The 25,978-nt window shown below is 55.5% G+C and overlaps 2 protein-coding genes across 3 annotated transcripts; one reads left to right on the top strand and one right to left on the bottom strand.

Annotated features, from left to right (window-relative positions):
* The first annotated feature begins 227 nt into the window (after window positions 1-227).
* Window positions 228-1,376, top strand: LOC131378687 (uncharacterized). Its single transcript, XM_058423189.1, has 3 exons — window positions 228-364; window positions 427-598; window positions 690-1,376. Exons 1-3 carry the CDS (start codon window positions 228-230, stop codon window positions 1,143-1,145), a joined length of 765 nt encoding a protein of 254 aa, XP_058279172.1. The 3' UTR covers window positions 1,146-1,376.
* Window positions 1,377-4,153: 2,777 nt separating this feature from the next.
* Window positions 4,154-25,727, bottom strand: OCRL (OCRL inositol polyphosphate-5-phosphatase). Of its 2 annotated transcripts, none has more exons than XM_040084078.2 (23): window positions 25,657-25,727; window positions 25,080-25,159; window positions 24,181-24,219; window positions 23,653-23,763; window positions 23,495-23,578; window positions 23,065-23,185; window positions 22,815-22,976; window positions 21,831-21,932; window positions 21,272-21,386; window positions 19,527-19,643; window positions 19,194-19,381; window positions 17,733-17,844; window positions 16,172-16,281; window positions 15,032-15,167; window positions 13,839-13,949; window positions 13,369-13,534; window positions 12,936-13,171; window positions 9,506-9,529; window positions 7,189-7,308; window positions 6,871-6,955; window positions 6,297-6,424; window positions 5,649-5,760; window positions 4,154-5,546 (listed from the first exon to the last, which is right to left on the bottom strand). In XM_040084078.2, exons 6-23 carry the CDS (start codon window positions 23,127-23,129, stop codon window positions 5,422-5,424), a joined length of 2,214 nt encoding a protein of 737 aa, XP_039940012.1. In that variant the 5' UTR covers window positions 23,130-23,185; window positions 23,495-23,578; window positions 23,653-23,763; window positions 24,181-24,219; window positions 25,080-25,159; window positions 25,657-25,727; the 3' UTR covers window positions 4,154-5,421. The 2 variants fall into 2 exon arrangements, with proteins under 2 accessions (XP_039940012.1, XP_039940013.1); XM_040084079.2 differs by having other exon boundaries at window positions 23,653-23,760.
* Window positions 25,728-25,978: the final 251 nt, after the last annotated feature.

The raw sequence follows: 25,978 nt of genomic DNA, 5'->3' as shown, positions 1-25,978 counted from the left end.
CGGGGGTGCTGGGACCGGAGCTGCGACCAAAGCATCGCCGCCAGGCACCCAGGGGAGCGGGACCAGTGCTCAGAGACCAGAGCATCCCGGCCAGGGGCTCCAGGGCCCCGGGGGAACGGGAGCGCTGCTAGGAGCACGAGAGGGGATGCGGGGACCAGCGCAGGGTGAAGGGCTGAGGGTCTCGGTGGCACAGAGGAGGGGGTGACTGTGGGGAGGGCTGGGGCCCCATGGCCTGCGGTCACATGAGGTGGCCATGCTCGGCACAGGTGGCCGGCTCGCGCTGGCACAGGAAGCACTCGGCAATGATGGCTCTTGTTGGGGACAATCCAGGAAACCGGCCGGCCCAGGGCCAGGCAGCCCCATGGTACCGCTGTCCCTGTCCTGCGTGGTGGCACACACGGCTAACGCTGCTCCTGATCTCCTCAGGGCCACAGGGGAAGGCGCTGGCTGGGAAGGACGCCCAGGATGGCCTCACCCGAAGGCTGCTGCGGCCGCGGGGTGCACGGCGTGGGACCGGCCAGCGGCCAGGGGGCTGGCGGAGGTATCGGCGGCCCCGGCCCCGGCTCTCCCACAAGGGCCCCATGCCGTTCTGAGCCAGGTGAGCTGCAGTGGGGCATGGGGGATGCAGGGAAACCTGTGACGGTGCCATGAGGGAACTCTGAATTACTTGGGCTTGCTCTCGTTTGCAGGGCTGCCACACTTCCACGGACACGGCTTCCATCGCTCGCGTGTTCTTACCTGCTCTGCTCATCCTCCAGCCCTTGGCCTGGGATCCCCCCCGTGAGCCCTCGGCTGGTCCCTTCTTCTCCCGGCGGTTGCCCCCGGTGCCGCGTCAGGCGCTGCGGGTGCATTCTGCCCCTCCTCGCCGCCTCGCAGGGCTGGCTGGGCGGGGGCTGCCTGCGGAGGGGCCAGGGTTGCCACGATGCCCCGTCCCGCTGGGCACGGGGCTGGCTCAGGCACCAGCCTGCTGGGACCACGGCCTTTGCGCAAAGCACTTTGTCAGGCGGAGCAACTTCTCCTCAGGGGTCTGTGAGCTTCCTCTGGGTCCTGCCCCAGCCCCGTCTGTCACCCCCACGCCAGGGGGGAGGACGCAGCTTGTCCTGGGTCTATTTATTCCCATGGCGCTCATCCCACACCCTGGGTGAATTGACCTCCCTTTCCCACTGGCACACCCACCTCGTGGTGCTGTGGGGTGCCCACCCAGGATACACTGTGGGGCCCTGGGCCCCTCTGCTTCACGCCATGGGAACATGCAGCAGGAATTGGGGGGCTCTGGGGTCTCTGTCAAGCTCTGCCATACACCAAAAAGAGGGGCCCTGGCTCTGAGCTGGGCCCTAATGATTGTCTCCTGTGTCTGTAAAGATTTATTCCATGTAAATACATCTTTATAATAAAGAGTTATGATTATTAACTCAGTAAATGCTGATTTCTGGAAGGGCAGGTAGGGGTTGCTCTCCTGCTGATGGGGAGGGATCTCAGGTCCCTCTGCTCCCTCATGGGGCTCTCTACAGGCGCTGGGGGTCATGGCTGGGGCCGTGACAGCCCCTTCCCCAGCCCATGGCTGGCAGAGAAGGCGCTCAGCAAGGGGTGAAGCCATGTGCTGAGCCTGTGGAACTGGCAAGGAGGGTGGGAAAACACAGGTCAGAGATGCTGGGAGATGGAGGAGGGGATGCTGGAAGGGCACAAGGATGCTGGTCCTCCTGGGTATCCCTGTCCTTTGTGTTCAGTCACTGCTATTCCTGACATCCCTGTTTCTGGTGTCCCTGTCCCTCGTACCCCTGGCATTCCTCCCCTACGTGTCCTCATCCTTGCATGCCCCACCTTGTTGTCCCCACCCCACAGGGCTGGGTGTGAGCTGGACCCACGGCGGGGCAGGGGGGGGTCAAGGCTCAGGGGACTGAGGCTCCCTGTAGGACCCTGCAGGTGGGGAGGAGGGGGTGAGACCTGCAAAGGGATGGGACTCCACGGGACAAGACACCCCCAGCCGTGGCTGGGACGCCGAGAGAGGCGGTGCCCACGCGGGGCCTTCAAACCCCTCGCTGTTTGCAGCGGGCTGCCCAGCAGGGACGTCCCGGGCACGGGGCTGCGGGCAGCGGTGGGCAGTGCCGGCGGGGAGGGGGTTAAGGGGCTGCGGAGGAGCGGAAGGGCTGCAGCTGCGGGCTGGGGAAGCGCCGGGACCCAGCTGGCCTCCATTAGCTCATCCGCCGGGAGCGGGAGGGATGCGCTGCCCGGCCGAGCGCCAGCGCTCCGGCCGAGCCGCCACCGCGCCTGCCGCACCCCGCCGGCCGCGGCACACTGCGAGCCACTGCTGCCCACGGCCCCACTGCCAGCTGCCCTGAGAGACCCGCGCTCACGGCCACCCCAGGAACCACCGCCGGGGCGCCCATGATGGTCTGGGTGGATGGGCAAGGGTTGCCCGCTCACTGCCCAGTCCTGTCCTGGCCCTCATGCCCGCTTTTCCAGAGCCAGCAGCCTCCCAGAGCTGGAGCGGGGCAGGACGAGGTGCCCCAGCCACACCCCCCTCCAGCTCTGGGATGTTGTGAGGGTTATCGTTCCTCCATTGCCAGCCTGCAGTGCCGCTGCTACTGGTTTGAACTGGGAGGGCTCTCCCCCTGCAGTTCAAACCACCCTGCAGTGCCCGCGGTCTGCCTCCACAGCTGCAGCAGCAGCAGGCACGTGGCCCGAGAGATTCGGTGAGGTCCCTGCCTGGGCACGGGCAGGACTGGCAGCGAGGGGCCCAACAGACCCCTGGAGCGACTGCCGTGGCCGTGCCAGCGATGTCCCACGTCCGCCGGGCATCGCCCAGCTCCAAGTGCTTGGGCTTCAGCCAGGGGCTGCACAGCTGAGCCCTGACCCCAGCCCTCCTGCGCCAGCCTGGAAGGAGGAGGCCAGGGAGGACCTCCTGGTTGGGCTGCTGCCAGCCTGGAAGGAGGAAGGCTTCTGGGCTGGGAGACCTAAGGAATCTCTGGCTCTTCCTGGCCTGGCCAGCTGCCCGCAGGCAGGTGGGAGCTGCTGAGCTCGGCCGTGCTCCCTGTGCCTCGTGTGCCACGGCAGTGCCAGAGCTCCTCTACTGCAACAGGAGCTGGGGCAGAGTGGGCTGTGGGCACAGAGGCGGTGCTGAGGACACGGGCAGAGGGGCACAGGGCAGTCCCATCCCTGGCTGTGCAAGCAGGGTCTGTCCTGGCAGGATAAGGATGGGGACTGCCAGCTCCCGGCTCACTGAGCAGGGAAAGAGGAATGCCGGGGCACTCGGAGCGGGCTGAGCGGTCGCAGGAGCTCTGTAGTCCTTGGGGACCTCTGGCTGTCCCCAGGGGGAACAGGGAGAGCTCACTGCCCACCCAGGGCTGGCAAAGGATGTTCAGTGTGGCTGTGGGACACTGCCAGCTCCTCCAGCCCCACCACCTGAGCATCACCAGCGTCCCTCAGTGCCCATGTTAATGGTGGGCCGATGCATGAGCGAGACCCCTGGAGCTGCAGCCCAACAGCCTCCAGAATCCCCCACAAGGATCCCTGTACCATCTTGAGGAGGAGGACAGGCAGGCCCGGGCCTTGTCCCATCCCCAGGGAGCATCACGCCTTTGGTCTCGCTCCGGCATTTCCGCTGGCAGTGGCAGGAATGCGGTGGCTGTGGGAACAACGCCAGCACCTTGTGCTGGTCACCTCTGTGACAGCACGGGAGCAGCTGCCCAGGCACAGCCCTGCTCCCAAGGAGCCGGCAGGAAGCAGATGGAGATGACACCGGCCGCCATTTCCTGCGGCAGGACACGCGGGCTTTCTCCACTTGCTGGCCCAGCAGAGCCTCGGGCGCCACAGGCATCACTGCTAAGGGCTGCCAAAGCCGTGTGCCACACACAGGCACCAGCACCCTGCTGCACCCGGCCGGACCCAGTGCCATCTCCACGCCAGCATGGCACATGCCACCACCCACTGCAGGATGGGCACTGGACGGCGGTGTCAGCACATCGGGGTGCACCCAGCAGTAAAACCAGCAGGGACCGGTGGCATGGGACCCGCTGCCACTCTCCCCAGCTGTGCCCAGCATGCTGCTTGAGTGGCTGGGGGAGAGCCCAGCCCTCAGCCGCACCTGGAACAAGCCTGGAGCTCCAGGCAGGGCTCCACGACAGGGCAGAGCTGTGTGAGAGAGGGCAGGCACACCCCATGCAGCCCCCAGGCCTTGCACAACAGAGGTTTATTTGGAACGGTTTCCCAATAAATTATGTAATTTAAAAATTTTAAGGAAAAGAAAAAGGCAGAAGGGAGGGGAGCCCACGGCAGCTCAGCCAATGCATGGGGACAGCAGGGCCACACGACACCCTGGGCTAACCCCAGGCACTGCCAAGGCTCCCTCCTCTTGGCTTTGCCCTCCCTCACCTGAGACCACGTGGCCTCACAGGCCTCTTAGTGTTTCAGTGGGACAGGCCACTCCTGTAACCTCAGTCAGCAGCCCCAGGGCTGTCCCCTCAGCCAGCTGTGTGACCCTTGCACTGCAGCCTTCCTGCACAGCAACCCAGCTGCCCCTCTGGCCCCCCGAGGAGCATTTCTGTCTCCTCTCACTCCCCCAAACCTGCACCCTCCGTTAGCACCCCGGGAAGGAGAGAATGGACTCCATCTAGTGGCACATGGGCACCCAGCCTGTCCTACCCCACACTGTAAGCTGCGCTAGAGGGACAGTGGTCCCGTCCTGCTCAAGATGCACAGGACAGCACAGGAGGAGCAGAGGGCAGCTCGTGGCTCTGACCCTGGTCACTGGTTACCCACCATCCTGTGTCCTGGGGGGAAGCTGGGGCAGGGAAGGGAGAAGAAAGTGAGGGCAGAATGAAGGGTGCAGGGACAGACTGGTATGCCAAGGCCCCGTGTCCTGGGAGGGAGGGGAGAGGGGAAAGGCCCTGCCAAAGGGGAGCGGCCGAATGTCCAAATGACCTTCCTGGGTCAGCACGGTCCATAGCACAGTGATGGCATCAGGGCTGGCAGGGCTGCGTGGCAGAGGGTGGCACACGTTCCACAGCAGTCTGGAGCGGGGTATGCACCAGCCCACATAGCTGGCACTGGAGGGATACAGTGTGCCACGGCCTCCGAGAGCATCCCCGCCCCTCTGCACAGCAGCTCTTGGGAGATGGGGGTGACACAGACAGAAACGTGACCTGGGGAAATGGTGACACTGCCACGGGACAATGGGTGCTGGCACAGTGCTCGGGCATCGACAGATCCGCCTGGCTCCCGCGGGGAGGCCGGAGGCTGCAGAGGTGGATGGCAGTGCAATGAGCGTGCAGGCCCTCTGCAGTGCGGGCTGCGGCGTGCCAAGGACGGGCAGCGCGTCCCTTCCGACTGTAAACACGGCACTTGGAGAGCTTGGAGCCTTTACCCTCGGAGCTGTGAGAGGCCCAGCTGGAGCGCGGGCCCGGCTTTGGCACACGGCACGAGTCATTCCTCGTCCCCGGTGAGCAGAAAGCTGTAGAGGAAGTTGATGGCACGCTGGCGGTCCTGCTGGGTCTGCTTGGCCATCAGGTTGGGCGGAGGGCGCAGGAGGAGGCTGGAGAACAGGGCGGCTGTGGAGGCAGGTAAAATCAGTCGCTGGCGAGGAATGAAGACCTTGGGAGGCGCAGGAAAAGGCTGGGATGGAGCGAGGGATGCGGAGGAACAACACTCACCGATCATGGTGGCACTGATGTTGTTGTCCTCCGAGTACCTGAGCAGCTCCCGCAGGAAGGACATTAGGTACCGAAACACATTGCGGTGGCAGCTCGGCAGCTGAAGGATCACCTGCAAGGAAATGGTGTCAGCAGGCTCTCCCAGCTCGCACCGCTGCTGCCTGGGCACGCGTGGCACTCTGGGCTCCACAGCAACTTACCCACAGCTGCGGCCCAGTGCTGATGGCACTTGTGGGCTGTGGCCCCTTGGTGACACTGCTTCAAGGAAAGCCGTGTCATTAGGAAAAAGGCCCCACTGCTCTGGGGCTGCTTCCTGCTTGTTTTATAGTTGGATCCCAGCTTTCACTGTCCCACCAGCTGTTAAGAGCTATGCATAGCCCTCCATGGAAGGACAGGAATTGTAGCTCTGAGCAGGTACTCAAACCCTCAGGACCAGGGGCAACTCAGCCCCTCCCTGTACTCCACGTGCTCAGGGTGAGACAGGGCTCACTTGGGGTCTCTCTGGAAGCACTTCCCACTCTCCCAGAGCCACTGACAGCCCCCAGGTAGGGAGCAGGGCCCAGGCAGGCCCTGGGCCATGGCACAGGCCACGGCAGCAGGAGCTGGCCTGAGCCAGCAGCAGCTCCACACGTCAGCACAGCCCCACACCTGTCGGCACAGCCGGCTGCTGTGGGACCCCTCCAGGCACCGCTGGTACAGCTCGTAGCAGATCACAGGCTCCGGCAGAGCCTCCAGGAAGATGAGGAGAGCTTCAGCCACAGAATGATTACTGCCCGCTGGATCGCTGGGAATCAAGGGTCATGCTGAGCAGAGATCTCCTCCCACCCAGATGCTCATCTTGCTGGAGGTCATGCAAGTTTCCCTGCCTGTCTAACCTTTCCTCCTCCTCCTTCCCCTCCACTGTCTCCCATCCATGAAAAACAGATCCATCCACCCTGCACTGTGTTTCCCACCCTCTGGCTGCACAGGAGCCCCCTGCTCCATTAACCTCTTCTCCACACCATGCTCCTCAGTATCCCAGCTCCTGTGCTCAGCACAGCCCTGCAGAAGCTTCCAGAGCCCTTGGCCGCTTTGGCTATCACAGATTCAACTTTCAGAGAGGTTGTGGGCGGACCAAGGGGAGCCCATCCCTGCCAGGACACCTGCCAGGTAAAGGTGACAGACAAGCTCTCCCAAGAGTGAACTCTCCTAAGCAGAGCTGATACCCATCACAGAAGGATACGGATTGTCTCAGGAATGCTGGTGTCCAGGCAGTCAATGATCTGCTCCAACTCTTCCTGCATGCCTGGAGTCTGGAACAGGTCCTCCTGTCAAAAACAGCACACGGATGGAGTAAGTCATCTTCCCTACAAAGGCTGAGGCACATGGTGACTCGCAGTCAATGGGGAACCCCAGCACACCTAGCCAGTTCCTTGAGCACAGGGAAAAGCCTTGCCCCGTAAACACCAAACTGGAGCTGATCTCCAGGTGCTTGTGAGGAACCAGGTCACCAGGAGAGCTCCAGCATGACAGAGGCCCTCTCCCTTGCCCTCCCTCTCACCTGGTGGAGGGCATGCTTGAATAGGTGGTCCACTAAGAGCCAGATCTCCTTTGGCACCTGCAGAGGCACCTCACTCGCCTCCTCGCTGTCCAGGGAGCCCATCTGCAGGATGGATTTCTCCTGGGGAGAAAGCACACAAGGGCTCAGGGAAACCTCAGTCCCTTCTGCCTCAGGCCCTTAGTCCCTGGTAGGGAAAGCTGGGAGAGGGGAAGCAGCAGGACCCTGGGGTGCTCCAGCCCTGACTCACTTTCACAGCACCAGCCACTGCTCCGCAGGTCCTGGCTCCTCTCCCTCCTGCTGCCCCATGGAACAACCTGCCCGGTGGTGCCAACAGCCCCAGCCCCCTCAGCCCCCCAGGAAGGGGCTCTGGCTGCCCGGGGTGCCCCAGCCCCATCCCAGCTCCCGCCCCGCAGCCACAGGCTGGCACCCAGCGAGTCCTTGTGCTGCGGGAGCTGCCACACTGGGGAGCCCAGCCCTGTGCCCAGTGAGTCCACACCTTCCCTGACTCCAGGGTGCTCCAGACACAGCTGCTCTCATGGCTCTGGAACTGTCCCGATTCCTGAAGTTCTTCCCTGATTTTCCCAAGGAGAGCTCTCACTGAGTACACACCACCACTGTCACAGTTCCTGCTTACTCCCGTGGAGCAGCTGAGGAGCTCCATGGCTCAGACGTCTCCATCACACCAAGCTTTAACCGAATCCATGTTCTTGGCTTGACTTTGATCTCCCTTCATGGTCACTCACATTCCTGTGACCTCCAAGGAGAAAGCCATGCCCAGCACTCCCAAAGCACCCAGGAACCAGCACAAGCAGGAACACAACCCCGCCACCAGCAGAGGAGTCCGCAAGCCACACAGAAAGCACCTCACTCCAGCTGAGGCAACAACTGCCATGGCTGTCCCTGCAGCACACACAGCCACTGACAGCAGCCAGGGGCAGCTCCCCTGCTATGCCCAGACACCCCAAGTCCACACAAGCCCTGGTGGCACCGGCAGTAGCCCCTCTTGCCACACGGCACAGCACAGCTCTGCCCTGCACAGCACGTGGTCTGACCCCACCAGTAGATGAGCAGTCACGGCTGCATGGCTGCCTTGCACAGCTACATGCACCGGGAAGGTTGGGAAGCAGTGTGGCAGACAAGAGCATTACAGAATTCCTCTAAGAGGGAAAGGGAGCGAGCTGCAGACCTTCTCCCATCCTGCTCTTCCCAGGATGAGGCTCTTCTGCAGAAACCCCCTGTGCCAGGGCATCACTGGAGCCAAGCACCGGAGCAGCCCTTGGCATGACTGGGAGAGCTGTGGAGACCCCCATGCAGGAGATGCCAGGCACGGAGGGAAGAGAAGGCTCGAGGTGCCCCGGGGAGAGGAGGAGGAAGAGAAGGAGGAGCAGGAGCGGACGGAGGAGGGGAGTGCGCGTTGGCCGGGCCCCGAGCGCCCTCTCCTGCCGCGTGTGAGGAAGGGAGGCACGGCCACGTCCCTCCCACGGGAAGATGGAAGCATGAGAATTCCTCCCTTCTCTGCTGGGAGCGAGTCTGTGAGCTTCATGTGGTTAAACAGCCGAGCTCGATCCCCTCTTGGAGAGGAAACATTCTTTCCCTCTTCTGTTTTACTCAGCCACTGTGCTGACAGCCCAGAGAGGAACAGCTCACTCAGACTAGGAAGCCAGTGTAAAATCAGCTCTAACAAGTTACAAATGTCAGAACCAGCAGAGGGAGAGTATGAACACCCCCAGCATCTCCCACTTGCTCTCCCAAGGACGTTTTCCTTGCTTGGCTACAGCACTGGGCATGGGTGCCAAGGGAAGCAGTGATCCCACTCGGGCCACCACAGACAGCAGCTGCAGCCCCACTGCATGAGGAGGCACAGAAACATCCACCTCCTGCATAAGGCCTTCCCTCAGCCTCCACAGGGACACAACCAGATGGAAGGAAGGAACTGAGTTTCCTACTCCAGCCCTCTTCCCACAGGTCTGAGAGGATGCTGTGGTGAACTCCTCCTTATGCTCAGAGATATGTCAAAAGCTGCCAATCATTTTTGGGACTATCCAGCATTGCTGTCAGGATCGGGAGAGTGTTTTTTTTTTCCCACAAGCAAATCTGGTGAGCTTAAACATCCCAGTTGGGCTTGGTTCTGGGGTCACTGTGTGTTTCTCCGTGCTCTCATCCAGGCCACAGCTGTGCTAAGAAGCTTTGCTGGCAGCCATGTCCCCTCTGTGCTCCCCTCCCCTTCCCTCTGCCACAGAAAACACGGGAAAAGCTCTCATTCTTTACAAACACACCACTGAGAAGCAGACTGCCACACAGCAATTGCTTGTGTTACCTTTTCTAAGAAGCTGTCTTCTTCCTGAGAGCAGGAAAGAGAGGAGAGGAAAAAAGTGTGGTTAAGACGGGAGAAAGCACTCTTGGATTAACTCTTGCGATTAAGCAGAAGCCTAATTTGCATTACAAGAACCCACTGAACACGAGGTACTTCACACATTTTGCTGACATGGCCAAAGTTAAACCTGTGAGAGATCTGCCTGCCAATTAGCAACAATCCTGCTCACATGATGCACAGCCTTGTCAGGATTTCTGGAAACCCCTCCAAGGGGCTTGGACAGCAGCACACACTGGCCATCAGCTGGGCCACAGGCAGGTGAGACGTGCCCACCAGAAGAAGTTCCCTGGTCAGAATCACAGTCCCTACGTTATTTCAGCCAACTCCCCTTGTGACCAGACCAGAGATAAAACGTTCCCTGGGCTAAATCTGTGTTTCTGAGTGTGTGGCAGCTGCGGAGCTCACAGGGCCCCTAAGCAGCTTTCAGTACAGTCAGGGAAATGAGTGTTTGTGCTCAACCTGGTTGCTGCTGCTGCAGCCTAAGAGCATTAGCACAGCATAGAGAGGAGTGTGCCAAGCTCTCCAGGAGCACAGCCAAACCCCCAGCATCCCCAAACAGCCATCCCTGTCCAGCCAGGGCCGGCTGGACGCTGCTCACGGGGCGTGCAGGAGGGAACGGAAGCAGGTTGTTCATGCTGAGTCTTGGCAGATCAGCCTTCCAGGGAGGGAAGAGCCCCAGTGCATTCCCAGGCTGAGCTGGGAGCTGCAGCTCCCAGAGCACAGGGACACCAGGAGAGAGCAGCATCTCAGGGTCCCCTGTGGCCTCTGCAGTGCCTGCTTCCCCTGGAGGCTCCCTGAGTTCTAACAGAGCCACAACAGACTGGCCTCTTCCCGGGAACAGCTTGCTCCGAACGGGAGCTGGCACAGGTTTCTCTCCTGAAGCACAGGGGGAGCGACACAGTGACAGGTTGGGGAGGGCAGACAGCCACCTGCACGTTTTGTAACGGCTGAGTCATCTCCACCTCGCCCCCCAACCTGAGCCTGGCTGCCCACCTCTCCACAGAATCATCAAGTGGTTTGGGTTGGGAGGGACCTTAAAGCTCATCTCATTCCACCCCCTGAAAAGGGCAGGGACATCTTCCACTATCCCAGGTTGCTCCAAGCCCCTTTCAACCCGGCCTTGGACACTTCCAGGGATGGGGCATCTCTGGGAAATCTGGGCCAGGGCCTCCCCACCCTTACAGGGAACAATTTCTCCCTAATGTTGAGTCTTCAGCATGATCTGCTCCACAAGACTCACTTGTTCCTGACAGGAGCTCTTCAAGAGGCTTTTTAAAACCCAAAGTAGGATTCCAAGAAAAAACGGAATGAGACAATAATATTGAAATCCCAAAGGAGAGGTGCTCCAGTGACAGCAGCCATGTCAGTGTCTCCCTCCTGGGAGAACCAGGAGAGCCATTCCCAAACTCCCACCTACATGGTGCCACTCCACACCCACCTACCTCAGCCCCTCAGTGATCTCCAGACCACTCTCTACTGAGAACCACAAAGTCTAGCCAGGCTGAGGAAAATGTTGGATGCAGCGAAGGATGAGCACATGCAAGTGCAGAAGGTTCTTAAGGCATAGACACTGCCAGCCTCACACAGCCTGAGCTCAAACTCAGGGAACTGCACCCAAATGCTCCAGGTTGCAGGGCAGACAGCACCAGCACCACTGACCCAGGCAGTAAGTGCTCAGCTTGGTCTGGCTCCAAGGATTTCTCAGCTCACAGGTAAAATCAGAACCAAAAACCTTAAAATATCCTCCAGTTCCGTAAGGAGAGCTGTGTCCCTGCTGCAGACACTGGAGCAGGTGCTCCAGATTGTTTCTCTTCCTTTATTTCTAGATGTTTCACTGAGTTAACAGGAAAAGGAAATCTATAGATGGAAGGAGAAGCAGCCTCAATGGGCTCTTACAAATCTAACAGTGTGTGTCTGAGGGCAGAGCCAAGCATCTGGGCTCAAATTCCTCTCTGTCAAGCAAGAAGTTGGTGCTGAGCTGGACAAAGCAGGTGGAAAAGCAACCAAGGCCAGTGAAATATTCCAGACCCACTACTAGAACAAGACTGACTTTCAACCAAATCCTCAGAAATCCGAGGAGCCTGAAGCCTGGATCAGTTGCTTGACCTGAGGAGGCAAACGGTGTATCTTGCCACCTGGCTCCTGCCTAGCCTGATTGTGCGTTAAAAAGTCAAAATTCTTGTATAAAACTGACTTCTCTGTATATTAGACTTGTGAGAAAAGTAGATACCTAGAATTAAAGATGGAAACAGAAAGAGGCGGGGAGAAGCACTGGACAACTGCTGAAGGAATAAGAAAATGTGGAGGCAATGAGAGCGGAAGCTGGCAAATCTACAAAGGTAGAATAGGAGAGGAGAGGAGAGGAGAGGAGAGGAGAGGAGAGGAGAGGAGAGGAGAGGAGAGGAGAGGAGAGGAGAGGAGAGGAGAGGAGAGGAGAGGAGAGGAGAGGAGAGGAGAGGAGAGGCTCAAACAATGGGGCTGAGCTTTCAGGTGGACAGAAATAAAAGAACTCTCCTGGCTGAACAAGAATGTGGACATGAACTGGCACCCAGGAGCTGCTGCACCTCACTGGAACATGGCCAAGTAAGGCAGTAAGGAGAGATGAATGAAACCAGCCTGGAAATCAGAACTACATCCCCAAAACGGGACAACCCCAGAAACAGCTGAGAGTACCCAAAGGACAAGAGATGACTAGAGCACCACTGCACCCTCTCACACACACAATGAACTGTGGGAGGAGGAATATTGATGCTGAGGGCCGGCAAAGGCTGGGGGGAGGAACAGTTTGCTGCACCACAGAGAGATCTCTCCCTGATGAGTTATCTCTCATCTGAGGCATTTTCTCTCACTGTGGTTGGTGTGGGAGGAAATGGCCAGAGAGGCTGTGACATCGCTCATCTGTTGAGCTATGTTCTTTAGCATCCCACACCACAGACTTTCCTTAGGTCCTCCAGCTTCTGCTTGCCCTTTCCCCTGAGCAGTGGGAATGCACCCAGAAGTAAAATGCCCCCGGGGCACTCATCATGGCAGAAGCAACCCATATACCCTGGATGAGAGGAGCCCCATCACATCTCTTACGACACATTAGTGCCACCCAGCTGAGCCTGCCAGCACCAGTAACAACAACATGAGGTGCTGGGATCACTTTTTCGTCCCATCAAACAGAATTTAGAGCCTACTCAGAAAAAAGGGATATAGTACAGACTGCCAAAAGCCACCGGCTGTGATAGACAAGAAGAATAAAAGAGCACCTCAAGCTCTGTGAAGTCACTCAGCTCAGAGCCAGCACAGAGAGCCTGAGCTGCAGGTACTGCTCCTGTTTTTGGGAGCAATCAGAAGGGAATCAGGTTAGAAGAGCTGCTTCGGAACTCACCAGGTCTATGAGTTTGGTGACCGGAACTTCTCGGATGGGTCGCTTCATCCGGCACAAGGCCTCGAGCGAGGTGCCAAAGCAGCTGGGCAGGTAGGTGCCACTGATGGTCAGGAAATAGTCCTTCCCTCGGTCCAGGTGCAGGACAAGAATATCCTCAATTTTATCCTCACCAGAGTTCAGGAGGGTGACTGAGTCCTTGCTGACATACACATCCAGGGAGATCTCCGTGCTCTCATCTGCAACACACACAGCTCTCAAGAACACACACACACCCTAAGAAGGGATAACAAGGACAAACACAGAGTGGCAGGGTCAAAGGCCACAACAGAAATGACAAAGAGACAAGACTGATGCCAAGAAAGGTGGGACACAGGAAAGACTGGAAGGACTGAATAGAGATGGGATGGGGGTAACATTACAGCAGTACACTCACCTGGCTCCAGGTAACCTTCACAAGGCTCGGCTCGAAGCCATGGCTTGCAGTAGTGGCTGTCATTGAGCTTTGGGATGAAGGAGAAGTGACAGGTGACCTGCCCGTTATTGGTAATCTGGAACTTCTGTTTCTGCAGCTGACGGAACTTCACATTCTCAAACTCAAACTGCAGAGCAAAGAGAAATCAAGTGATGTTAGTGGCTAGGATACGGCCCATGGCCAGCCCCCCCCAGACTCTGCAGTGGCCCTCCATGGCTGAGAGGAGCCCATCCAATGCAGAATTCCTCACAGAAGTCCTGCCAAGGAGCTAAGACACATGTTGTCGCAAACCCAATTCTTGATCATAAGATAAAGGATAGAGCTCAATTTCCCATAATCCAGTTTATTGAAACAAAGTCTTTGAAAGAAGTCCTGGCACTTTGAAGGTTGCTGTGTTTGGGCAGTGACAATGATCCCAGTTTCATCCTCACCTCTCTCCTACTCAGCTCCAACGAAGGAAGAAAGTCATTCTCCATCCTGTCCATTATACGAACAATGTCTTCAAACAGCTTCCGATACTTCTGCTCATCCACAACCTTCACCTGTGGGTGACAATAAACACTCAGCATTCTGACTGGATTCACAGGAAGTCTCTTGATCATGAGCAAACTGCAGAAGTGAATTATTTCTCTAAGCACTTGCTTCTGTAGCTGCAAGGCTGAGAGAGTTCACATACGTGTGCGGTCCCAAGCTGCGTCTGCAACTTCACACAGATTTCACCCCTGCAGATGTTACCAGGGTCTGTCTGGCCACTGGTCACACAACTGGGAGCTCACTGGAGGCAACCTCTGTGAGACAGCACTGGCACGCTGCAGCATTCCTCATGATTCTCCAGATGTAAACAAGGAAGGATTTTCTTTAAGTAGACTCAGCCTATTCTACTCAGCCCAGGTAAGGCACACATGAAGTGCCGTGTCCAGTTCTGGGCTCCCCAGTACAGGAGAGAGATGGAGCTCCTGGAGTGGGGCCAGCAAAAACTACAGAGATGCTGAAGAGCCTGGAGCATCTCCCCTGCAGGGAAAGGCTGAGGGAGCTGGGGCTGCTCACCCTCGAGAGGAGACACAGCTAAGAGGGGCTCTCAGCCCTGTCTGCCCCTGTCTGCAGGGAGGGCTCTGAGCAGGGCCCAGGTTCTGCTCCGTGGGGCCCAGCAATGGCACCAGAAGAATGGGCAGGAACTGATCCCAAGAAGTTTCACATGAACATGAGGAAGAACTTCACGGTGTGGATGACCGAGTACTGAAATGGATTGCCAAGAGAGGCTGTGAAATGCCCCTCAGCGGAGAGAGCCCAGAACTGCCCGGACACAATCCTGTGCCACGTGCTCTGGGATGGCTCTGCTGGAGCAGGGAGATGGGAGCAAACAACCCACTGTGTTCCCTTCCAACCTGACCCATTCTGTGACCTGAGCCACCCAGGGAGCAGGAGGTAGCAAAAATGGACATGGGAGTGTCCCCATGCAGCACCAGATGCAGCAACTCCACAGCAGGCACGCCTCAGCTGGGATCATCTGTCCTCTTGCAACAGCCTTTTGCAGAGGTGCCCTGACTCCATCACTGCCTCCCACAGTAATGCCTGGAATGCCTGGCAGCGCTGGGATCCTGCCCCAACAGACACACAGACCTACCCCGATGCGGAAAACGGCACTGACGGGCTTGTGGTCACTGGTTTTGAGGTCCATGTGACTGCTGTACCGGAGCTGATTGACGTTTCCTCCTCTCCAAAGGATCCGATCACACCACGCTGGCACACGACACTTCCCACTACAAAGGAAAACAAGTTACCAGGGGAATCCAACAATCCTGTCAAGCCATCCAAGCTGTTCCTCTTCTCAACAAGGCAGTTCCCTCCACCCACATCATCACAGCAGTGGGGGGACTGTGGGCATATTTCTGGTTTAAGAGATTTTAGCGGCTGCTAGCAGGCTAAAACCTCTTAGACCAGAAATATCATGCCCACAATGGGATGAACTCCTATCACTTACCCCAACTTGAATTCTGTTATTTCTTCTGTTCTCTCTCCCTTTCTCAATACAGGAGATAAAATTCCCATCCTTTCCAGCACCAGGAAATAAAATAACCCTCAGTCAAGCCCATTTCCACAGCCTGAACCCATGTGTTCTGTGACCCAAGCTGCATGACTTTCTTGTGCTGCCAGACCTTTCTGCCCTCAGTCCAGCCCATCGCTCATTGTTTCCACTAGGGAAAGTCTTCTCAGTGATTACTACTATGTTGTGAAGCCTGAATCCTGGGTTATCCTTCTTCAGATTAACTACCGTGCTGATTCATAAAAATTGCAAGTCAAATTCAATCACTACATGGTTTGAGAGTCCTCCTTGGGAGTTCCTCCCTTTGGAGCAGCCCCTGCAGCAGATGCAGCCATATCTGTGGGAGGCACCAAGCAGGAACCACAGTTGCTATCACAGTGCAGCCACCCAGTGGGTGTGCAAGTCAGGGGACAGGGTGACTCAGAGAGCCTGTTTCCTTAGCTCTTCAATTCCTGTTTTATACTGTTTGCCTGTCCCTGGTAATAGAAAAAGCCCCCAGTGCAGGGTCACCTGAGCTCACGCTTCATCTGCCTTCAGGATGGTTTAAGGGATGTGCCTGGTCAGCATACACAGGGGCTGCTTATTGCAGAAAGCGGGAAATAAAGGAATGCCAAGCACAACACTGGCAGGTATTCACAGCTCTAGGAAGCAGGAAATCAAGTTTCGTGAGAAAATGCGCTTTGTGTCATAGGTAAATACGCCCAGTGGCAGCCAATGTACCTGGAGTCCCAGCGATCTGTTTTAGAGTCATATTTATATGTGGGGATGAATTTAATATCTCCCTCCATGAAATCTGCAAATGCTTTCTTCTGAGTGCGCTGAATATTCAGCTAAAGCAGAAAAAGAAAACTTTAAAAAGAAAAAAATCCAAACCAAACCCAAGAAACCCTCCCCTGCCACAGCAATGTCAGAAAGCAGATCTACAGGCAGAGCAACCACAGCCTGTGGCCATTCTGTGGGGTTCCGACACCCCCAAACTGCCTCTCAGACCTCACACCTTTAACACACAAGTGAAATGTTTTCCAAACAGACCGAGTACAACTGGGCATGGTGCTGCTCACCAGACCATGCAGGCAGCATCAAGCAAGGGTTAAGGGAAATATTAATCACTAAATGCTCTCATCAGTTTTCAGGCTTAAGATTGCCATCATTAATCTTTCCCCACCAATCATTTGAACAAGGGCCTCCAGGATTGCACTTGCCTGACAACCTGACACCACCCTCCTTTGCTCCTTTCCTCTTCTGAAAAATCTCCTGGATGTTTTCCTCACTAAGACCTAAGCTACAGCTGTTTCCTGCACGAAGCTCTGCAGTACAGCAAAAATGAGCTACAGAGGACAATCAACTAAAATTACTGTTAAACTGTGTCAGAGGTGGTATTTCACCACTGCTGTTCACGTTTCTCGGGTGCAACCCTTCACCTGAAAGGCACCTGCCACCAGCTTCCGTGTGCTGCAGGGAAGTGCTGAGCAGGTAAGGAGACAGCACTGAATTCAGGAACAACTGGCTAAGCAGATTTGGGCTCCAAATCAATACCTCTTCTACAACACTCATCACAGCAGCTTTTGTTGCGGTTACAAATACCTGTGTTCTTATAGCTTATAGTTTGTATTTAAGAGAGAGCTCCTGCACTGAGACACAGACACACACAGTGACTGCTCAAGTCACCCAGTTACCCCAGTGTGGACAATCTGGTTTTGTTTAGAGGGATGTTGCAACCAGCACACCCAGAGCTCTCTCAGGGTCCAGTGTCTAAGTCTGTGTCCAGACCCTTACTGCAGTGTGCCATGGAATTACGTAGGTTGGAAAAGCCCTCCAAAACCACTGAGTCCAGCTGCTCCCCCCAGCACTAAGGCTGCAACTAACCCCACGTGCCACCTCTATGTGTCTGTTACATCCCTCCAGGAATGAGGACATCACTGCCATGGGCAGCCTTTGCCACAGCTGCACAGCTATTTCCATAAAAAAAAAATTCCCTAATATCCAACCCAAACTTCTCCTGGCACAACTTGAGGCTGTTTCATCTTATCCTGCCAGTTGTTAACTGGGAGAAGAGACCAACCCCCACCTGACTGCACCCTCCTCCCAGGGAGTTGTAGAGAGCAAGAAGGTACCCCTGAGCCTTCTCTTCTCCAGGCTGAGCCCCCGCAGCTGCTCCTCATCAGATTTGTGCTCCAGCCCCTTCCCCAGCTCCATGTCTGCCAGCTCCTCCCCAGCAGAGCCACATCCTAAACCAAGATGACCTCCCAGGGATGGGGAGAATGTCAACGAGTTCACTGACCTGGTCATACGTCAGCAGCTTCTGAAGCTCGTTCTTGCTGATGAGATTCTTCACCTCACTGGCATCCAGCAGACACAGCCTGTAGTTCAAGTCTCCCAGCCAGATAACAACACTGCAAACAAAGATACACATAGAATCATGGAATGGTCTGGTTTGGAAATCAGCTTAAAGCTCATCTTGTTCCAGCCCCCTGCTATGGTCAGGAACAACTTCCACTATCCCAGGTGGCTCCAAGCCCCGTCCAACCTGGCCTTGAACAATTCCAGGGAGGGGGCACCCACAGCTTCTCTGGGCAGCCTGTGCCAGGGCCTCCTCACCCTCACAGGGAAGAATTCTGGGAGCAGACCAACAATTAACAGTTCCCCTTTTCAAACAACATTAAAGCTGAGACATGTGGAAGACAAAAAGGAGACATTAAAGATTGAGTCCAACAAGAGAAATTTCTAGTGACAGCACATCCTACACGAATAAGTCCATCTCCTTTGAAATTCCCCACAGATTGAAGACTTGGTTTAGTAGGAGATAATGCATTTGTCTCAGGCTGAAACAAGCCAGAGAACAACACTGACTCTCTAATGAAGCAAAACCAGTGTTCACACAAAATCCACCCAGCATTGAGGCTCTTCTCGTGTTAAGAAGAGGGCAGTGGTGGAGCTCACTAAGTGGAGCCAGCCTGTCAGCCAGCAGGACAGGTGAGGCATCTGTATCTGCAGGGTTATTCCTCATGTGACATCCTGCTTTTGCCTGTTGGTTCTTCACGGCCTTTCCTTCAACCAGAGCAGGCCAATGCTGCACCACCTACTGAGCCAAGACCGCCTGACACAGAACTAGCAGGAGCAGAATTAGCTTCCTGGAGTTTATAACCTTCTGGACACTGTTTCCTATCCCAGCCATCAGCCACATCTCACCAGCACCCGCTCCCACCCTGCTCCCCTCCAGGCTTCCAAACAGGCCTACAGCCTTCTTGCTATCAGCAGCTAAAGAAACACTCATGGCACTCACTCTTTACTCCATAAAGGTTTCATTCAAAGATTAAAATCTAAACCCCTTGCTAGTACCAAAGCTCTTCCTGTTTATAGTCAAACCTCAACGTTTCCATTGGTGGATTATCAAGGATAATCTAATATTTGAAGTTTTTTTTTTTTTTTCTGTACTAATCCACTCTACATTTTTAGTTTCTAAATGGTTTAAGTATTAATTACAGAAGCACCAACCATTTGTATTCTGTTTAGGCCTGCTGAAAAGGAAGTTATACACAAATGCAAGGAGAGGGACATTGGGGACAGGGTACACAAGGCACTGCAGCAAGGAGGTGACCAGTTTGTCAGCAGGAACTGCAGCACACCATAGCCCTTGGGATTTCAAATTATTTTATCAAGCCAGAAAACATGAAATCTCCTGTTGCTGCAGTTCTGACTTGACTTGGGTTACTTGACACCACTTCCAAAGGGTACAACTCACTCATGCTTCATGATGTTGAGCTCAGACAGGCTGTCACCAGCGATCAGGAAGCTCATCCGGGCACAGATGTCCTTGTAGTCCTGGTTTCGGCGCTCAAAGTCCTCCACGTGGGCAGCCAGGTGGGAGTTGACGACACAGAAGGTGGTGTTGTAGAACATGAACCTGATGGCCACACCACCCTTGTTGCCCTGGGGACAGGAGGGACCAGTGGAGTTGGAGCAGGTGGCAGGTGAAGCACGGGGAGAGGACTGGGATGGCTCAGGTGAACCAAACCAGACTGTGCCACTTCCTTCATGGACACAGGGAAGCGACAAGCTGGCCTCAGTGACTCACCATCTTTCCCATGACTCCTGTGCCCACAGACTCTGTCACAATCTCTCTGATATTGCTCAGATGATCCTTCTTAGCAAATATGAGCAACATCATCCCAACCAGGCGAACCATTTGCACCTGCAAAAATAAATGGGATCCTGAATTCCCAGAGAGGCAGTGGGAATGCAGTTCTGATCTGATCTGCTATGCCTAATGCTCTGTTGCTCTGGCTCTCCCTGTTCCTCATGGTGTCTATTCAATCCCTAATTGCAACAACAGGACCCAAAGGGTCTCCTGTCCACAGCAAGGTTCTTGGGGTCCATTTGTCACCCCCCAGGAGCTGTCAGCAGGGTGAGCTCACTGCATTCCCTACTCTGGTCCATCCCTACAACAGGGTGGGCAAAGAGAAACTGAATAAATGCCCAGTTTGTGACTCAGGTCTCAGCCCCTGCTGTGCTCCAGCCAGGCCCTGAGCTGGGGCTGTCCTGAGGCTGCAAGGGCAGTGGGAGTCAGAGCTCACCTTGGCTGACTGCAGACTCCAGGGCAGAGGGGAATGGAGAGAGATGTTCTTATTTCCCTGAGGCAGACCTGCCTGATGCACAGGGTAGCAAAAGGCATCTCTGAGCTACACACACTGACTCATTCTCAGGAAATTCTCATTCCCTAAAGCCAAGGGCCTCTCTGGATCTGAGCAGTTATCTGCTTCCACAGAGCTCAGCTCACAGAGGGGAACATCATGCTCATGAGCCCTCTCCCAGTGGGGATTTCAGGTCTGCTGCTCATCTTTTATGGGTGCTAAGCCAACACTGTCCAACCTGTGACATTCCTGCACCTCCAAAACAGTGGTATTGCCACTCCAAAACAGTGACAAGGCCTCACCTGCTTGAGCAGTCTGCATGCTCACCTCTATGCACAGAAACATTCACATGTGCTGGGATTAAGCCCATGGAGTGAAAAAAGAAGCTGAGAGCATAGAATTTGGCTGCAAGGGCCCAGCACCCAGACTGCCCTGCAGGAGCAGAATTTGCAATTGACCACAAGCTTTATCTACAGCTTCAGCCACCTCCCTCTCCTGCAGCCATATCCTGTGCTCTCCCTTTCACTAAGGTGGGAGAAATTCACCCAAAACTCAAGTGAAGCAAAGGAAGGAGAGGGAGCAGGAGCCTCTCTGCAGTTTGGGCCATGACTCCTGGCTCCCTTCGATAGCTCTCAGCTCAGCAACTCTATTCCCTGCTTCATTCCCTGTAACAGCTGCTCAGAGCAAGCAGGATGGGGTGTGAAAGCAAACACACCGACTGAGGAGGAAAGGGAAACCCATTCATGTACTCAGAACTGGTCCCTGCAGCAAAAACGTTTGTCACAGCAGAGATAAAACCAATGTCTTGCCCTAAACCAGCCAGAACAAAGTCCTGCTGCCACAGCTGAAGCAATTCAGATTCAAGGATGAGAAGGTAATATAGGTAGAGAATCTGAACGTGCTGCTTCCCTGACACCTACCCTCTATTTGATAAAGGTACTGTAGTCCCCACCTTTATAAATTTCTACTTCAAAACACATAATTTCCCTACAACTGTGGTGCAGAAACAGACTCTTCAGATTTAACTTGACACATTTGACACATGCCCAGGCATACACATGCCCAGTATCACCCTTGGTTTTTCCAAGCCTTGCTCCTTGGACAAGGAGGAAAAGGGAAGCCCTTTTCCTTTTTGCGTCCCATCATGCCAGCTCCATGACAAGCCCCCATACCACTGAGCAGAACTCACTTTCTTGTATTTGGCCTTAGGGTGCAGGGACCTCTCCACAGCAGACAGCCACTCCTGCTCCTTCGTAGAATCCAAGTAGAAAAAAGCCTCAGTGCTGAGGTCCAGCTCCTGGAACCTGGAAACCCAAGAGCTTAGTACCTCCAGCCCTCCTGCACATGTCCCTCTTCCTACAGGAATGTGAAACCTACAGCAACAGCCCTTGGAGGAACAGCTCCTTATGGACACTTGTTAAGTAAAGCAGTGGAAATAATGAAATAAATTCCACTTGCTAAATAAAGCAGTGGAATTTCTCCACAGTGCCTTTGAGATCCTACCCCAAACCCGCCAGCAACGCTCTCCCTGAGAAACACCACTTCAGGCAGAGGATAACGAGCGAGCTGTGAAGATGCCTCCAGGACAATCTGTCATGCTAGCTTTGTTCAAGCTCTTCCTCTGCCTCATCCAATGGCTTTTTGCCCTCAGACAGCCCCGTGTGACACAGCTCAGCTCTGTGCAGCCTCTGAGAGCATGACAGAACCTAAACCTAACCCAGCCCTCCTGGATCCCCGCAGCTGCTCACCCGATGCAGTAGAAGTCCGGAGGCTCCATGTCGCACACCAGCCATGGAGTCAAGAAGCTGTCAGGAGACTGTCCATTCACATTCCATGTTCCCACAAAGAACCTACAACACAAAAGCAAGTTGAGCTGTTAGAAAACACAATGAAAACCACAGCAGCATTCTGGCTGGAAGCACACACTGTGAGGTGGCCCTGCATGGGGCAATGACAGCCATGGGAGAACTGAAAGTCGCAGAATCACGGAGGCTGGAAAAGACCTCCAGGATCATTGAGTCCAACCTGTGCCCAATCCCCACCTTGTCACCCAGTCCAGAGCACTGAGTGCCATGTCCAGGCATTCCTTGCACACCTCCAGAGATGGGGACTCCAAATCTCCCTGGGCAGCCCCTTCCAATGCCTGACCGCCCCTTCCGTGAAGAAATTCCTCCTGGTGTCCAACCTGAACCTTTCCTGGTGCAGTTTGAGGCCGTTTCCTCTTGTACTCTCCCTTGCTCCCTGGGAGCAGAGCCTGACCCCTCAGCTGTCCCCTCCTGTCAAGGAGTTAGGGAGAACCAGAAGGTCCTCCCTGAGCCTCCTTTTCTCCAGGCTGAGACTCCCCTGCTCCCTCAGCTGCCCCTCGAAAATTCTCCCAGGCTTGGCTCACTCCCAGTGACACTCCTCTTGGAGTAAGACATTTCCACCAGCAAATATCTGGCTCTTTTAACACCACGTCACGAGGGGCAACACCACAACACTATGGTGGGACATCTGCCTTCACTCTTTCTGCCCACCTGCTCCAGCCTTACCAAGGCTGAGGAGATCTGACACACACAGAAAGAAGACAAAAGGAGCAGTTGCCCCACGGACTCTTGGTGACTTTTGGGCTTTACTGTCCTCGTCGGCCATCTGAGCTGCAACTCATCAGCAGCTGCCAGGGTTCAATCCTGGATGAGATCCAAGCTCACAGGAGAGATCCTGCAGCTCTATCCTTCCCTCCTAGGTCTCACCTGAAGTTGTGCAGGTTGATGTAGGCCTTCTCCCTCTTGGCCAGCACATGTTTGATGAGCCCCTCCCTCTGCCCCGACTGTGTGCTGGGCAAGAACATCTTGCGCATCGTGTTGGTCACCTTGGGCTGGTCTCTGGATGTGCCTTCTCTCTCTCGGTGAAATCTAGGAAAGAGGCAAGAGCAGCACTAGAACTAGTTCTGCTGTCTAGGAAGCAAAGTGAAAAAGGGAACAGATCCCCCACTTTACTTACTGCTTATTCTGAGGGACAGGAGGAGGCGGGGGCTCCCGTCGAGATCCTGTTTGGTGGTTTTGCATGTTCCTTTTCTCTTCTAGGCTCAGCGTGTTGAAGTCATCCTCAAACCCCAGAGCTCCTGTAATGAAAAATCCAAGAAAAACACTCTGAGAAACAATCTGAAACAGCTCAGATCAAGAAGGAAAAAATGTAACTCCAAAGAGAGCAAAAAACCAAATGATAGTAAGAATACATCGACTGCTTGACCCTGGAAATGGGAGAAAGGGGCACTAACTATAAGTCAAGGCAGGAAAGAGCTCAACATGCACAAACCAAGGGTGAAAACAGCACTCAGGAATGAATTAACAGACAAGGAAGAAGGGCCTGACGCAGCTCCTACCCTGGGCACCCCAGCACTGCACAGGCCCTGGAGCAAAGCCAACTGTACCTGGAGACAGACTTGTGAGGCTCTTCTCCACCTGATGCCAAATGGCTGAGTCCTTAGGTTCAGGACGAGACGCTTTCAGGTGGGCTGGAAAAAAAACCCCATCCCTGTGAGAAACTACCGGCATAGGATTTCACACGCACAGGGGCAACTCCGCTCACCTTCCTGTATGCTCTGCACTTCTGACAGGAATCCCAAGCAGCGCTCCTCGTCAGGGATCTCGAAGAGCCGCTCCGGCGCCTCGTCACCCTGGATCCGGACCTTGCAGCCTGCTTCACACACACGCACTGAGTCAGCCCAGGCTGTCTCACAGAGACCCCACCAGCTTCCAGGTGTTGTTTGTGATGGAAACCTGCACCTAAGTTACTCTCCCTGTGTTTCTGAGGTCCCCCCAACCTGCTTGGGGTATCCCCAGCACATTCTTCTGGCTTTAGGAATCCTCCCTACTGCAATCTCGAAGAGTTCTAAAAGCGGGAAGAAAAATTGCAAACATTTCCATCATTTGCATTTCAAACCTTGTCTGTCATGACAACAGAGTGTCCGACAGAGCCAGATGGCAACATCAGAGGGAAAACAATCCATGCTTGGGCAGAGGACAAACACAGAGCCTGGGGGAAGACTGGAAGGCAAAACAAGTGTCTGATCCCTGACAGGACTTTTAGCTACACCACTGCCCTTATGAAACTTACTGTTTGTAGCTATATCAATCAGCAGTGTTTCCTCTGCCTCTAGAAAAGAGGAAAAACAGGATCAGTAGAGCTCACGCTTGATGCTGCAGCAATTGAAGACTCATATAATTACACTGCCTGCTACCAGCCGTGAAAGAGTCCTGACAGGAACAAAGAGGTCTAATTTACATCTGTACATTCCTAACGGCTCTGGCAGACAGAACCTGGACAGTCACTTCCCAACAAGTGCCCCAGGGAGATTCCCACCACACAGTTCTCATACACCTGGACAGTTTTTCCCCATCAGTGCAGCTACTTTCAGAAAGACCAACTCAACAAGGAACTTCAGAGCTCCTCTACAGAGCAAGACCAGGGGCAGAACATCACTGAACTGCACACAAGGGAATGAATAAATTCAGGAAAAAGGACTTTTACTCCTTATAAGGATTTACCCTAGGGCCACTTGCTGCTGTTTAAGTTTTTCCAAGACAAGGCCTAAAGCCCTTCCTCATCCAGCAGGTGGGACGCTGAGAGCTTGGAGACATTATAGAAGTTTAGATGTAAATGTGCAGGAAAAGGCAACAGCTCCTAACTCCTGGCATAGCAGAGAAGCCTGAGAGACAGACACCAGCAGACACCAAATTCCAGACCCTGAATCCAGGTTCTGCATGTGTTGGCTCTGTGTGATGCCAAGCCCACCACGCACTGGAGCCAGCCAAGCTCCTCACAACTGCATGCTGACATGGAATGACAACTTGCTTGGATGAGAAACAAGGGGATTCTATAAAGTATGAGTTGCTGTTTCACAGGGAAAGGATTCAACCCACTGTGGCTCAGGAGACAGGTCAGGAAACACCACTAAATTTGGGGTTTGTGGATGGACAGCAGGGGATTCTCAACCTTCCCCCCACAGTCAGTACCTTGCACACATTTAAAGTGGCTATTGATGGGAATATAATCCGGATCAGAGTTTTCTTTCTCCTGGGACCGAATAACGACCCTGCACAAAGAAGGAAGGCTTGTAAAGAGCCGGCAGCAACACCCTGCTCACACATGCACAAACGGGAGCTGTGTGTACAGAGAGACAATGTTCGATTTTTATCGCTAAGCTTCTGGGGCAGGAGGAGTAAAGGGAAACGAAGGTGAGACCGTGCGTGACGCGGATACCCCGGGGGAGAATTAAGAGCTGTCGAACTCTCCCTGACATGGGGCAGGTCCAACACCGGCGGGGCAGCCAGAGGCTCTGGTTGCCGGAGGAGCATCGGGCAGCCGGGAAGGCACCTCCGGAGCGCCGGTCCCGCGGGTCCCCGGGAGAGAAGGGTGAGAGAAGGGTGAGTGTAACCCGCCGCGGGGGGCACGCAGGGATCCCGAGAGTCACGGCGGCTGCGGCAGCTCGGCGGAGAACTGAGCCGTGCCCGGGCACGGTGCGTCCCGCCCCCAGCTCCGCCGCAGCGGCACCAACCGAGCCGAGCCGAGCCCCGCCGGGCTCGCACTCACCCGTAGCGGCCGGCCCGCCGCTCCAGGCCGAGCACGCACGGCTCCCGCCGGCCGGCCCGCACCTCCGCGCCGGCAACGCTCTGCGCCAGCAGTTAAGAAAACCTCCGGTCACCGGCCTGCCCCGCCCCACCGCTGCCCCCCGCCCGCCCGCCCGGCCCCGCCGCGCCCGGTGGATACGAGCAGGCCGCAGCCCGCGGCGCGCGCCTCCATGGCAGCGCTCGGTCTCCCGGCGACTCCGCGCTGGGCACGGGCGCGGAGCAGAGCGGCGCCCGCCGCCGCGCCCTCTGCTGGCGGGAGGCCCCCACCGCCCCTGCCCGCCCGC

Source organism: Hirundo rustica, chromosome 21 (assembly GCF_015227805.2).
Source record: "Hirundo rustica isolate bHirRus1 chromosome 21, bHirRus1.pri.v3, whole genome shotgun sequence".
Taxonomy (NCBI): domain Eukaryota; kingdom Metazoa; phylum Chordata; class Aves; order Passeriformes; family Hirundinidae; genus Hirundo; species Hirundo rustica.
Note: the sequence above shows the minus strand (reverse complement) of the source record. Positions and strands in the feature narration are given on the sequence as shown.